The sequence below is a fragment of the Punica granatum genome, chromosome 6 (assembly GCF_007655135.1).
Source record: "Punica granatum isolate Tunisia-2019 chromosome 6, ASM765513v2, whole genome shotgun sequence".
Taxonomy (NCBI): Eukaryota; Viridiplantae; Streptophyta; class Magnoliopsida; order Myrtales; family Lythraceae; genus Punica; species Punica granatum.
The window spans coordinates 15,478,345-15,493,145 of record NC_045132.1 but is presented as its reverse complement, the minus strand read 5'-3'; the positions used below and the strand labels follow the sequence as shown (position 1 = coordinate 15,493,145).

Sequence of the window (14,801 nt, the reverse complement as noted above, 5' to 3'; positions counted from 1 at the left end):
TCTTCAAATAATAAATACTAGACGCAAACCTATGCTACGCATGAAATTTATTAATAAAATGACAACGCTACCCTCATAATTTTCATCCAAAGTTTGATATGAAAATGTGATAGTTTAGAGGTTAAAAGAAGATATTCATTAATTTTAATATTAGATAAAAAATTAATATAAGAAAATGTTGAGAAAGAACACAAAAGATGGAGGGAACAGTGTGAGTGGGAAAGACAGAGGAGAGACAGATGGGTGAGAGAAATTAATGGAAAAATGGGTAAGTTATTAGCTTGTCCTTAGTTTTTGAGTTAAGATTTTATCTTAACTCAATTTTGAGAATAAGAAAAGACAAAAAATAATTATTACATGTATTGAAAAATATATGAATGAATGAGAATATATATATGTATGTATATATAGATATAAAGTATATATGAAATTTATTATTAAAAAATTAATTTTAAAAATGTTTAGAAAAAATATGACCGAGATATTACTATTAAAATAAAGAAAAAGACAAAACAGTAATGATTGTAATGTTGAATTTATTATATAATAGAGTTGAATTGAATAGAGTAAAATTTTTATTCGAAAACTAAATAAACTTCATAGAACATGAATTTACCAAATCATCCTTTCAACTTCCAATGACTTAATGGTTAGAAAATTAGTTTTACTTTGTGATGGGCATTTTGGGATAATGAATGTTACATCAACTTCCATTCTTCTCCTTTTTATAATTTAGATATATCCAATTTAAAGCAAATAGAGAGAAATACAAAACTCGCACAACTTTCAAATTACAGGGCATCATCATCAATAATACATATTTCACGAGCTTTGTCATCACTGATACATTTGTTAATATAATTTATAAAAATGCCAACTAAAAATATTTCAAGTCATCATTCGACTGTATTTCTAAAATGTATCTCACAATACGTTCAAAAAATATTTTTCACAAAAAAATTAACTAAGATATAAGATTGCAAATACAACACTAGTTGATTCATTGATTTCTCTAACAACGCTGCCAACAGTATTTAAAAAACCAAAAAGAGAATGAGTTATATATTAAACGGAATGCCATTCTTTCCATCAGTATTAAAATAAGTACTAAAAGACTTTCTTTATTCTCATCTTATAGTTTTTTTTTGATGTAGAATCATGTATGTACCATTCAATATCTAATTTATCGAAATTCTGCAGCGTAATATTTCTCTCTCCATTATTACTGGCCTCCTATGCTGCGGAAATTTACCGATCATGGAAGAGAGCAATAGACCGGCCAGAGAACCGCCGGTCCGATGAACCGGAAGTACGGTCATGACTCCCCCACCCAAAGGCGGTTCACTTCCCCCCCCTCTCTCTCTCTCTCTCTCTCTCTCTGGCTCTCAATCACACAGTTGCTTTGCTTCGTCCCTCTTCTCTAGTACTCGTATCTGATTCTCTCTCTCTCTCCCCCACCCCCTCCTCCTCCCGTTTCTTCTTCTCCTCCTTCTTCGGCTCTGTTAACTTCGGCTTTCAGTCGCGCCGGCAGCTTGGCTTCAATGCTTCGTCGAGCTCTCTGATTCTGGCCCCTTCTTCCTCTTCTTATCGTGCGGCAGTGAGCTCTCTCGCCGGCGGGCGATCGCTTCTCCTTTGCACATGATAAACAGGACTGCGTTGAAATGATTCCGTGGGGCGGCCTTAGCTGCTGCTTAAGCGCCGCAGCTCTCTACGTCCTCGGCAGGAGCAGCGGAAGGTTCTGTTTGTTTCTCCTTAACCCCAACCTAGTTAATCTGTCTGATTACATAGGAAGAAACTAACTTTGATTCATCTGTTTGATTTGCTCGCTTTTGGCTGTAGGGATGCGGAGGCATTGAAATCGGTTCTTCGAGTCAACCAATTGAAGGAATTGGGTAAGTGCAGTCTCCTTCTGTGGGAGCGTGATTGGCGAATTGATCAGTTTTGTGAATTGCGGTCTCCTTGTTGGCTTGATCCTCCCTCAAGCTTTGAACTTGCCCAGTTTCTGAGTTCAAATTAGATTTAGTGCTTCGAGTGACTGTTTTAGTCTGTGTAAGACTTGAGCAATTCATGCATTGGCGAAGAATGACGTGGGAGAAGGCTTGCCGGGTTTCCCGGATTCATGTGAGTAATTTGATGCTAAAGAGGAAAGCAGAGACATCTTCAAAGTTTTAAACTTTGGGGAAGGTTGTAACCCTGAAACTGGTTTCTGTATTTGAGAAAGTCTGTGGGAGGGCGCTATGAACAAAGACCGATCATAACTTAAAAGAGGACTCGTCACTGGGTGTAATGATATAAATTACTCTTGGGAGGAATCTTTGGTTTTAGACTAATAAAAAGTTGCAAGACTGATAGAGTAGAATGGTGTTTTATGTGATGGAATCACTATATTGATATATCAGATGTGATGAGGAGTATATATCTATGCTAAGGAGGTTTGACAGGTCGATAATAGATGTTGTCATGATGGATCTCTGTCATGTTCTCCACGCTTTCTATTGAAATTATGCATAGTGTGCGCTTATTCTTCTACAGATGCTTAGCCCCGACTTGCTCATTTTTTATGAGAATTTCTCCTTTCTTGAATTCCTGCAGTGGCATTGTTTCCTCTCTCTCCCTCTCCCCTTCCCCAACTGTTTTTCCCCCCTCCGTATATTGAATTGTTTGCCTCTTTCCGCTTGCAGCACAATTACTGGATACTGAATGTAAAGTGTTACCGCTGATTGTTACTCTTACCGGGAGAGTTGGTTCTGACACACCAATTAACTGCGAATATAGTGGTCTACGAGGTGTGATAGTGGAGGCAACGGTAATTGTGACCTTTCAGTTATTAGTTATGCATGTAGTTGATTCTTCACTTTTGCAAAAAATTCTGAAGTTTCCTCTTGGTATCATCAGGCAGAACAACATTTCTTGAAACACAATGATGCTGGTTCTTGGATACAAGATTCGGCTTTGATGTTATCTATGAGTAAGGAGGTTCCTTGGTACCTGGTGAGATATAACTCTTGCCTTTGTCATTCTGTTTTCTTGTAATTTTTGTGGTTCATGGAAGTTTCATATGTCAATCAAATTTATGCTACTATAATTGTTTGTGAAGTCTAGGGTTTAATTTTACTCCCAGTAAAGTTAATAGGTCAGTAAACCAGGTTTAATTTAATAGAGATTTCCTTTTCTGTTTCATATTCATAGGATGATGGGACAGGTCATGTCCATGTGTTAGGGGCTCGAGCGGCCTCTGGTTTTGAACTAACTGTTGCTAGTGAAGTATTTGAAGAGTCTGGACGATCCCTTGTCCGTGGAACGTTGGATTATCTTCAAGGTCTCAAGGTTTGTGGCACTCTTTTGTCTTGTTACATTTTAATCTAATTAGTGTATGTAAAATTAAAAGGCAAGATCGTCTGAGGTCATAGGTGATTTTCATGTGTTTTCCTCCTGTAATTAGATGCTTGGAATCAAGAGGATTGAACGGGTGCTTCCAGTTGGTTCTTCCCTGACGGTTGTTGGTGAGGTACAACCGATTCTTTCGTTTCTTTTATGTTTTCGGAAGTATTAGATGGCGATGTAGTCGTGTGCTAAAAGGAGTTGGATAATATCATCTAGAACCAATGGATACATTCTCATGGGCTCTATTCATATTTTTCAACTATTGAATCTATTGGAAATATTATAGTCTTATTCTGCTGTAGTTTCCAAAGTTATTGGACCACAATTGTATGCAGACGCTGGATCAGGTTTTTCAATTGATTGATAGAGTTACTCGGAGGCAGAAAATGATTCCCAGTTGAAGTTCCTTGCGTGATTCTTATGTTTGTCTTTTAATGTTTCAAGTCACTTTACCATGAACCATTGTTGTGGATATTGGTCAATGTCAATCAAATTTTTTGAATTGCTGTTGACATAGATGCCTCAGTGTACTAGATTCTTAGTTCTGTAACTTGGTAAATGTTATGGAATTCTATGGGTATGACATCGAGGCCAACTGTCTTTTATCTTTCTCGACCTCGACCAGGCTGTCAAAGATGATGTTGGGACAGTTCGTGTTCAGCGACCACATAAAGGGCCATTTTATGTCTCTCCTAAAACTATCGATCAGCTGATTGTGAACCTTGGAAAATGGGCAAGGTATCACTTATACCTTTTCTGCCGTCATCTCTTGTAATGTACCTAGGAAGCTTTTTTGGTCAATGATGTGGGATTATTTGGACAGGTGGTATCGGTATGCTTCCATGGGTATGACAGTCTTAGGAGTTTGCATGATTGTGAAAAGAGGAGTTCAATATGTCATGGAAAGAAGACGACGCTGGGAGTTGCAGCGAAGGTAAATTAAATTTTTAAAGATGAGATTACTTGATAACCATATGCTAGATTAAAAAGAGATGACAAAAGAAATTTACTGCTTTTATATCAGGCATGTACTTTAATTGAGTGGCAAATTTGATTGACTACTCAAAATAATCATCCATTCTTCATTTGCAATGCTGTTGAAAATTTTACAAATGTCCATCTGCATTCATTGCTTTTTCCCCTCAGATTTCCCATCAATTCGTAGCTGATACAGGGGTCAAGAGTCAAAAGTCCAGTAGGATGGTCGTAATTCCTCATGATGGGAGAAGTAGCTTTTCTCCAATGTTTCGCTTGTTTCTTCTTTTGTCTGAAAAATAAACTGTATTGTCTGTCTGCATCTATTCACTTATAAATGTTTCACTTTCTGTGTCTTGTCTGATGGGTGGTGGGTACTGTTAGATCCCATTTGGTTCAGGGGAATAGCATTTCTCCTTCAAACTCCATAGAATTATTTAGTGTCACTTATATGAGTTAGAATTGACATTCCCTCGTTATAATATTTATTCTTCACTTTGATGGAATGAGTATTCCCTCAAAATACATAAGGAATGGTCATTCCCTCGTTTCATGCTATTTTTTGTGCAAATATACAAAATGATATCTTGGTAACTAAGTCTAATATTATAATTATGTTCCTTAATCTTGTAATGATCATAAAAAAATCACAATTTTTCACTCAATATCATCACATTTTACTGTACCATCTAGAGCCCATTCCATTCCTGCATACTCAAGGGGACCTTAGGGGTTTGACAGAATACACTAGCACAGATGAAGCCTTTTATTAGCATTTCTTGCCCATCTTGACAATTTCTTTCTTCCTTTTGTCACTGCCTTTCAGAGGTCAGTTGCAAATACCAATGGTTGCAATTTCCTTACCTTCTTTTTGTCCGTATCAATCAACAGATATGCTCCTGCAGACAAAAGATGTTCTTTAGACTCTCTAGTTGAATTTCTAGTTTCCAGGGACAGCCTTAGCTGCTTAAGATCATTGTTAGAAATATTCTAGCAACTTTCTTTTTGAAACTCGTTGCATCTTTTGTTTGTTCAATTACATCTCTTTTCTTAATTATTAAATGTTAGATTTTTTTTTCTTTTTTTATAAAGATAAGTGGTAAGATATCGTTGATAACGAAAATATGTACAACCACTCACCCAAGTACAGACTATAAAAACTGTGTCCATTTAAAAAGATCAGGTTCTAAAGTATATCGTAGTAGTTATTCTTCTTGCACGGTGGATTTCTACTTTAGTTAAGAGATCAAGCGCATCATGTTGATTTAAAGTATATCTGCCCCTCAGTTTATGTGCAAAGAGGTGCTTAATTCTTCTCTTCATGCCAGGGTGCTCGAGGCTACTGCTAAAAAGTCGGGGCAAAATAGTGAAGGTAGGTAAATTACAGTTTTATGCATGGCATAGCGAGACCAAACAACTGAATATTTCTGACTTGTATCATAAAATTTGTTATTGGTTTGTGTGTGCAGATGAAAAGGCTGAGAAAGGATCGGACTCTTCAAAGAGAGATCGGCTAATGCCAGACCTTTGCGTGATATGCCTAGAGCAGGAGTATAATGCTGTCTTTGTCCCGTAAGCACAATATCTTTTCTACTTTCTGTTGTTTAGTGGAGACTTCTTATGCAGTTATTACATGCTTTTGCATTTATGATGTGTTCAACGCTCCTTTTATTTGTCGACCTAAGAAATTTCTCTCATAGGCGTGTAGTGAGTGTGTGGTTTCCTTATTCATAGATGATGGATGCATTACTAATTGGCCTGCTCATTTTGTTTATCTATGAAGATGTGGGCACATGTGCTGCTGCATGGCGTGCTCCTCCCACCTGACAAACTGTCCTCTCTGCCGGAAGCGGATCGAGCAGGCTGTGAAGACTTTCCGCCACTGAGACTTGTTTCCTCTGGATTCGAGGTCATAGATTCTCCTAACCGAAATAGAATTCTCATGTCAACTTTGATTGTGCCTTGAATGGCCCGAACTGATTGGATGTCTAAAGCTCAATTTGGTGGTCTTGTCTAACTGTAAATTCGGATGGCGAGAAATAGTTTAAGAAAAGCCTTTGTAAATTCGAATGACTTCGCTGCAAACTCTTCAAATTCTTCTCTGTTTCACTGGATATTGTCTTGGGTTATGTATTCCTTCTTTGGCGCTCAATATTTTCATTTTTATATAACCTCTCAATAGTGTGTTATTGCTAGGCGGTCTGTGACCATGTGGCCGTGAGGCCACTGTGCAGACCGGATGGATCTATTCCTGTGAATCCGCTAGTTCAGGCATAGATGGCATGCATTTGACTCTTCTCGAAGGGGAATCACTCGAGGGGTGCTTGACATAACATCGACCTCACACGATTGTCATATAATATGGATTATCATCTGCAGATAGATATTACAAAAGAAGCCAACAATCAGACTCGAAAGAGAGATAGCTGTAGCTGCTAGGTTTTCAACAATCACAATTAACACGGTCGTGCTATTCTCGATTTGCATCAATAGCATCATCATTGACGGGGCTGGCAACACGGCAACTTCGCCTGCAATCCGGCTACATACCAGTGTAGACCCTTGTTGGTTCAGTCTGCAGTTTGTTCTTAAGGATTTATCTATCAAGAACTCCCACCACCATAGATGACTACTACTGTCGGTCCCCTTTCCCAGATGCGGCGGCTTATGGCCATGCCCAGTGCGGAACTGTGCTTAATACCACTGACTGCAATACATGAACTATAAACTCGTGAAACAAGTCAGTGATCAGTGCAACGGAATTGTCGGAACCCAATTGGACTCGGATTGCAACATGAAGTGTGAGCAGTCTTCCTTTTTCCATAACCTTGGAGGCCAATCGCCGAGAAGAGGCAGGGGATTTGCTTCATACTTCTCTCTACATGGTGTACCGCAAAACAATATTACTTTGTTAACCGACTTCAAGTGGATCGTGAAAATCGTTAATTAACCAACGTGTTCATTCGATGTCGATGTATGAAATAAAACTATAATAGAAAGGTACACACTATGACAGGGACGACATACCATATGCAGGATTAAGTGGGGATGTATCTGAAACACGGTCGATCTAACAGTGGCACGTACATGATCGCCGACCCCATATCGGTATTTTTTTTTACAATAATCGTTTGATAGTCTTAAGATAATGCTGCATATGAGGGAGATTCAAGACAAAAAGAGAGGTACTCAAAGAATGAGGAAGCTGTGTAGGATAGGAAAAAAAAAAAACACAACATGATCAATTCTATCCCCTCTTATCACAAAAAAAAAAAAAACATAATCAACTATCAAAAAAATAAAATAAAAAATTCTATCCCTTCTTATCACAACCTTGAAGAAAATCAATCAAGCAGAGAAATCGTGACAAAAAAAGCATCGATAATTCAACGCGGAAACCTCTTCGATATGAAACCGCGGTCCATGAGCACCCACAAACCTTCTAATATCAAACCCAATAATCTCACCAAATCAGGGGACTTTAAATTCTCGAACGAAAACGCAGTCTGCTGCAATCTTGTGCAAAATTCCACCGTTCAGTTCTCAATTTTGTTAGTTTGATTCACGGTGTGTGGTCCTCCGACTGTTGCGTTCCTCAAAACTGCATGAGCATACTAGAACCGATCGAGCAAATGCCTATGTTCTTTGCCGTTGTTTGTCGATCTCTCTCGTTTGCAAAGCTCTATGCTACAGGTATATTTCCTGTGTAATCCAGGTACCCTAATTCTTTCATATAGTGGATGCTCAAAAGGATCAACAATATCGGCTTGAAACCCGATATCATCCACGAGAGTTTAAATCCACATAGGCTTTGGCAGTCTTCGCGTTAATGAGAAACTGGCCCCAACAAATCTCCCTCTTCTCGACTATGCGAAGAGGGTGGTTGCTGTGTGATTCCAGTAATACAACGATAAGCAGTACTCTTCTCTTTTGGAAATGCCTTTGACAATACTGGCAACACACCCACCCTTTTCCCACTCACATGATCGAGCCTAATATGCAGAATAGGTACAGAGTTGAAGACTTCCTTTCACTAGCCGTGGAAGAAAGTACGTACGGCGAAACCCATCGTAAACTAGCTTGATAGCTAAGATGGATATCTGCAACATGCTTCGCACATTTGAGAACCAATTTGATCCATTCTGAACCACTAAACGAGTATCTTTAATGTCAAGGACATTCGCCATGCCATCATCACGCATCTTCACAATAACCTTGAAATTAACGGCTGTATAAGATGCAAAGAGATATTTCTGAGAAATCATATGAGTAAAAGCACTTGTGCTAGTTATAATCACTTTCATATTTTCAAGTTCCATCCAAAAATAATCTCCGTCGTTCTCTTAAGGTCACAATTTGTACACCAGAATGGAATGGAATGAGATTTATAAAGAGATATAATAGTATGAACGAATATATGTTCTTTTTTTTTTTGCGTTGAACTATAATCATATAAACAAATGAATATAATTAAAATAACGAACTTGTTTACGAAGGTGACTTTATATGTATCTATTTTTCATATATGAGATTAAAAGAAAATATATGATACTTTTTGTTGAAAATCAGTTGGAATGATAGAATAACCTTTACCTAAGTTTTAGGGTAAATCACATTCTCCTCGGAATTTTCTTAAATGGTACTTTGCGTTCCATTCTTCGGAAAAAAAAAAATGTCACTCCCCTCACTTGATGGATTTTGAAAATGATACTTAACCCCGCTCTTGGAAAAATATACACTCGCCCTGTTTCACTATGCTAACACTGAAATATTCTGTTAACTTTTATAATTATTTCAAATTCTTATAAAAGTATAATCTTGATGATGATGATGATAAATAACATATAAGACAGAGAAAGTGCGGGCCTCGCCGAGGGATGGTGGGCGCCAAAAAGCCCTCAATGACCACTGATAACCTCGCTGAGAGGGCCGTGACAACCATGACTTCTCTGTCTTTATTTATACATTATTCTTATATTATTGATTCTTTTTCAAAATTTTGAAATTATTAAATGGTTATTTCACGGAATATGCTGCGAGTGTTCTACATTCTTGATCGAGGGGTGGTGTTGGTGGCCTCGTAGGTCATCCCCTCATTACCGACATGCCTTCTCTATCTTTTATTTATTATTTTTAAAATTTTTGAAATTATTAAAAAGTTATCTAGAATATTATGAGAATATTCTAATTCTGGTCGTTGGCCACTGAGGGTTCGGCGGCTGTCACTACTTCGCTTGGCAAAGCCCGCAACTAATTCTTCCCCCTTTATCTATTTTCTATAGTGTAGTTCATGATCCGTACTTTTTCCTTATTTTCCACTAACATCGGGCCCAAATAATGCACAGATGCCACAAACAACCGTGGTAATTTTCCCCTTTTGCCTATGCATTACATAGTGAATGGAAACTTATGCAGGCCGCGCAATGTGTGCGTCCTCGTCTAGTTATCTAGTTTCTACTATTTTTACAAACAATAATATATCGAATATGTAGAGTTGTCATTCAGATCGACTGATCAAACCTAATGCATTGACCTTGTGATTCTTGCTCAATTAACTTTCTTAAGTGCTTTCACCAGTCAGCTAAATAGAACGATTCGCCCGATTCCTTCCTTAATCCTCTTGCCTTAGGATTATTCCTGCTGGGGCTCTGTATGCTTGGCTCCTAAATGAGAGGAATGTGATCCCCCTAGCAATCAAATCAAGGTAAGGGCCGACAAATTCCATTTTCCCTTCTTTTGGAGGGAATGCGGCTTTATTAGTACTCTGTGAACCTTATGCTTATGCTAAAAAGATTATTATACTTTTCACCGAAAGATTATTATACTAAGCTTCTAAGTGATAATCAATTATTTCTTTTTACCACAATTAATAATCAATTATTGATTCCGATGGAATACACTCATTCCACGGTGGGAAAGAAATCTTTCAGTGGTCAGGACTGTCTCCTCATCACGACAATCACGAGAAATAGAAACTTTTCGCTCATCCCATGTTATTACCATATGGCCGAGAAAGCACCTAAACGATTGCAGCAAATGAAAGAATGAGTATCATGTAAGTAATATAATATTTTATAAGCTTATATTATCTAGGCATTTGAGTGTACTTTTAAATCGAGAAATATATTCTGTATTATATTGATAAAAATGAATACTAATTAAAAATGATAAATGGTATTAATTAAAAAGAAGGAAAACTTGAATGGATATAAATATAAAAATATGGATTTCTTTGGAATATATATATATATAATATTATTTGGATTCATTTTGATTTGTTATACTTGAAATGGGGTTAAATGATTTTTAAGAATTCCAATTGACATACGATATATGAATGATCATATTTGTTAGTTGGAACTTGGAAGTATCTAAAAGAACTTCCAACAATAGGGTAAAACATATATCCATAACCTTTAAACAAAACCATAATCTAAACTGTTTATTGTACATAGCACATGCCTGTTTTAGAATTGATTTCTAAGAGTGCTTGGAAGAGATAGAGAAAAACGTATGAGAATTGTCATCAAACATATCGGAAAAAAATTGAGGGGCAAAAGTGGAAGATTATGTAAGTTTATAGGAGTTTTTGAATGTATAAACAATTTTGAATTTCTTTTTATTAAACAGAGAATAATGCAAGGGCAGAAGTGAATGATTATCTAAATTTATAGGAGTTTTTGAATACATAAACAATTTTGAAACAGATGGAAAAAGAGAATAATGCAGGGGCATGTGTCTCCATGAGCTTCCTATGGGGCTTTTTTTTTTATGGGTAATATATAAACTAAAATTCTTAATTTGTAATACAAATTTTAGACATGTTTTTAAAAAATTTCCTACAGACCTATTTTAGTTTCTTTAAAGAAAGATTTCGTTATTTTCTTAATTTTATGTATCGTCCTTTTTTCTACCAATATGTAATTTTGCATATATTCTCCCATATTGCAATTCTACTCATAATATTCCATATTACAAATCAGAAATTTATCACGAGGCACTTACAAAGTTCAATAGGAATCTTAGCCGGTAAATGTGCAGGGTAGATAATTTTTCACACTACGAACCATAAATAAGACTTATAACACCCAATGCCAGCACTTGAAGAAAATTGTGATATATATCTCTACCTACTCATTCATCAATTTCCGCACTCCCTCAAGTCCCTTTTCCCTAGCTGTCTTTCATAATCAACCGATGCAAAATCATAGTCTCAAGGTCGGGTCGGCCAAGAATGGGGAGAACCCACCAAAGATTTCACTTGCTGCTAGCCCGGAAGTGGAGCCTTCCATCGAGCGGAGGAGCACCCATCAAAGGAAGGGATCCAAGTCCAAGCAGATGGCGAAGATCTTGACCGGTAAACCAGCTGTGCACCAATCGGATCCCCACAGAAAAGTCGAGTCGCTAGATCAGAGTCCAGGAAGCAAGACGGTCGATATCAATGATCGTGTCTCAGACTATATAAGCCGTGCAAAGCTCAGAATAAGAGCCATGTCAGTCCGCGGTGGAGGAAAGGCCAAAGTGGAGAAGGAACCAGGGAGCAGCAATCGTTTTGCCGATTATATCCGTAGGACGAAGGTGAAGCTTCAGAGCACGTTAAGCATCGGTGGAGGGAAAACTGTTCCCCCTAAATGAGGAAGGATTTAAATATTAAATATGTTGGGGGCTTGAATTTTAATCCACAAAACAAGCGATGAAGGAAGCGAGTTATAAGCGCTCTCTCTCTCTGTTTCTTTTTTTTGGGCAATAAAAAAAGCTCCTTTTTTTTTTTCCTTATTTTTGAGATAGTTTTTTATTCTTCTCCTAATTTGTCTCCCAACAAAGGCTTTGCCTGCTGTATATATATTATGGCAGTTTCAGATTAGCTTGTCTGGTTTATGTGTCGGGCGGATTTTCTGTTTACTTTAAGCTGGTGGGTCTAAGAAAGGATAGGAAGGGGAAATTAAAAGATGTACGAAAAGTTCTGTTAATGAAAACCCAACTCAAAACATCTTGATTTGAAGTCGAGGATCAGTATCAATGTTCTAAATCCTCACTTTTCTGATAATTGATAATGCCCAGTTGACTGAGTGTTCGTCTGTGGTATGTTCAATAGAATGATGATGTACTTGAGGACCATACTGGTTCAACTTATCCAAAGAATGATTTATTAGTTTTCAGTTTTGTTGCTGAGAAATTGCAGGGAGAATCTTCCACCTTCCGATTCTTAGTTTATGTGAAATTAAAATTTGGAAGTCGAACAATCAGGGATCACACATTTATTACTCTGCAGATCTTCCTATTTGTTAGGCTTCAATCAGCAGCAAAATTTGCCGATGATGATGATGCCAGGAATGCCATCTCTAGTTGCCAACGAGCTATGAAAAAATCATCAGAAAAGCGTAATTCGTTCTTGAAGGTAAATGGGGAGTTCTATTACTACATGCGTTATCACTTGGTCTTTAGACAACAGTGAAGTTCTGTTGCGTGTGCACTCGTATATAAACAACAATTATGTGAGAAAATTTCTGTTTCTGGATTGCTCGATATATTACTGCTGGCAGTTCTGCATGCACTTAATAATCTCAACCTTTACATGGCGAATTTTAATATTTCATTACAGCCGCCCTGTGTCTCTCCACTCTTAACTATAACCCTCCGATCACCATGTCACCAATCTAGAAGGCTAAGAAGCAGCAGACAGTTAAATGCGCTAAATGGATTATGCGAATCCCGTCATTTTAACAATGTTATATTGTGCTTATTGGCATTAATTATCTTAATATTCCTCCTTTTGTTTCCCAACAGGTTCTTAATGTTGCCCAAGATAGTGCTCTCGGTCCGGCAACAGCGATGTAGGCTGAACTTTTACTGGAAACAGTATCTGGCAAAGTTGAAGGCAAAAAAGATTTTGGGACTTGATTTGCGGAAACAAAGCTTCCAGCTTACATTCATTGCGTCGTAGCTTCTTCCATAAGGCTGTCTGCCTTCCTCACTGCGGAGTTCAAGTTTGTTTCAAATCCCAGTAGTGACACTAACCCTCAAACAGATTGGATCAAATATCAATCATCTTATAGTACTTGTTATAATGTTAGGTTCGAGAATCCTACGATATATTTTCTTTGTTTTAGAGTTGGTTTCTACTAACCGTTGCACTTGGAGATGAAAATTTTGATCATGGATCGCTGATGAGGTCCCTCGAGTCGGTATTGGAATTTGAGAAGGAGGCCAACAATGGAGTTATAGATTCCATGCTTCTTTGGGGTAACTTGAGGACATAAATGTGTTTTGACAAGCATTTCCATCTTCGGCCGCAGGGTTGTATGGATTTCTTCCAGAAACTGGTAAATAACATGTTGGAAATTTTTAAGGTGTTGATACGATTAGATCTTCATTTGCCTCCGATATGCAAAGTTTATCCATGAATATGCTGAAACATTATTATGTGAATTGCTTGTAGGTATCAGAAATTCTCATTGAAAGCATGGCAAGTAGATGGTGTGAAGATCTATGCAAACAAGTTACAGTTTGACCGCGAGTCATTATCCAAGGGAGGTGACCAGGAAGTTCGAGGTCCCAACTGACAAGGTTGAAGAGTTCCGGGACATCTTGAAGAACACCAGCAGTGACAGGAACCTACCGAGTATGTTGGCAACAATGTTGGTGACTTGCTCTGCTTTCTCAAAGCAGAGATAGGAATGGTGATTAATTGCAGAGAGAGCTTGGAGAGGCTTGGGCTTAGCTTTGGAGTTTCTTTTGTCTCATTGTTCCAGTAATTGATCAGGAAGCAGAAGGAACTCAGGGAGGAAACTCGTTTTGCTCGAACAGGAAAACAGGTGTTTTCTACTTCGTTGGGCTCAGATTCATGCATTCATTCTAGGGGGTCAGTTTAGTCATGTGCCGTTGTCTTTCTATTTAACACATGTACAGAATGTTGAGATATGTTGTCTCACATAAAAAATTTATGAAAAAAACCACAAGCTTATATAAAGCTTGAGTCCAATAACCTATCAGCTTAAGCTTTTGGGTTGCAAATGGGCTCAAATCTGTGTAGGCCCAAATGAGAATTTTACACAAATGTTACGGAAAATATACGATAGTAGAAGAAAATATGAACGAAAAGCAAAAAGGACACACGAAATTGATTATTCAGTTCATTAGAGAAGAAATTCTGACTACGTCTGAGGGCGCCGCCAAGTCAGGTATTCTACTATTTTTATTTTTGAGTTAGAGTTACAAGTGATATAAGCTGCTATTTATAAAGGGAATAAACCCTAATTACATCACCAATGGGCCGAATTGAAAAACAAAACAAAACACGGAGACTGAATCACAGTACTTCGGCTCCATAACTCAACAATCTCCCACTTAGAGACTGAACACGAATATAATTATCTCTTCATCTTCACAATTAACAAATAACCCATAAATGACGGCGGCGCCAATCCTCGAACTCCTCAAGC

At 37.6% G+C, this 14,801-nt stretch overlaps 2 protein-coding genes across 3 annotated transcripts; both read left to right on the top strand.

Moving 5' to 3' along the window:
- The first annotated feature begins 1,385 nt into the window (after positions 1-1,385).
- On the top strand, positions 1,386-6,511 carry LOC116211910 (E3 ubiquitin-protein ligase SP1). 2 transcript variants are annotated; one of them, XR_004157776.1, is made up of 11 exons: positions 1,386-1,735; positions 1,840-1,892; positions 2,682-2,806; positions 2,896-2,991; positions 3,190-3,327; positions 3,443-3,508; positions 4,010-4,122; positions 4,208-4,318; positions 5,647-5,731; positions 5,829-5,931; positions 6,143-6,511. XR_004157776.1 is itself a non-coding variant. In XM_031546449.1 (11 exons), the coding sequence occupies exons 1-11, from the start codon at positions 1,662-1,664 to the stop codon at positions 6,243-6,245; spliced, it is 1,026 nt and encodes a 341-aa protein (XP_031402309.1). In that variant the 5' UTR covers positions 1,390-1,661; the 3' UTR covers positions 6,246-6,511. The 2 variants fall into 2 exon arrangements, 1 of the variants encoding a protein (XP_031402309.1); XM_031546449.1 differs by having other exon boundaries at positions 1,390-1,735; positions 5,688-5,731.
- A 4,945-nt stretch (positions 6,512-11,456) lies between these two features.
- LOC116209854 lies at positions 11,457-14,329 on the top strand. Its single transcript, XM_031543585.1, has 4 exons — positions 11,457-11,937; positions 12,632-12,757; positions 13,147-13,682; positions 13,799-14,329. The coding sequence occupies exons 1-3, from the start codon at positions 11,557-11,559 to the stop codon at positions 13,195-13,197; spliced, it is 558 nt and encodes a 185-aa protein (XP_031399445.1). The 5' UTR covers positions 11,457-11,556; the 3' UTR covers positions 13,198-13,682; positions 13,799-14,329.
- The last annotated feature ends 472 nt before the right edge of the window (positions 14,330-14,801 follow it).

What these genes read in the sequence shown, in the direction of transcription:
- LOC116209854 (XM_031543585.1), top strand. Translation starts at nt 11,557, where the DNA reads ATGCAAAATCATAGTCTCAAGGTCGGGTCGGCCAAGAATGGGGAGAAC. An exon ending in ATTATATCCGTAGGACGAAG is followed by an intron (nt 11,938 to 12,631) that starts GTGAAGCTTCAG and finishes ATTACTCTGCAG; the next exon opens with ATCTTCCTATTTGTTAGGCT. An exon ending in AGCGTAATTCGTTCTTGAAG is followed by an intron (nt 12,758 to 13,146) that starts GTAAATGGGGAG and finishes GTTTCCCAACAG; the next exon opens with GTTCTTAATGTTGCCCAAGA.
- LOC116211910 (XM_031546449.1), top strand. Translation starts at nt 1,662, where the DNA reads ATGATTCCGTGGGGCGGCCTTAGCTGCTGCTTAAGCGCCGCAGCTCTC. An exon ending in AGGAGGTTCCTTGGTACCTG is followed by an intron (nt 2,992 to 3,189) that starts GTGAGATATAAC and finishes TCATATTCATAG; the next exon opens with GATGATGGGACAGGTCATGT. An exon ending in CGCTGGGAGTTGCAGCGAAG is followed by an intron (nt 4,319 to 5,687) that starts GTAAATTAAATT and finishes TCTTCATGCCAG; the next exon opens with GGTGCTCGAGGCTACTGCTA.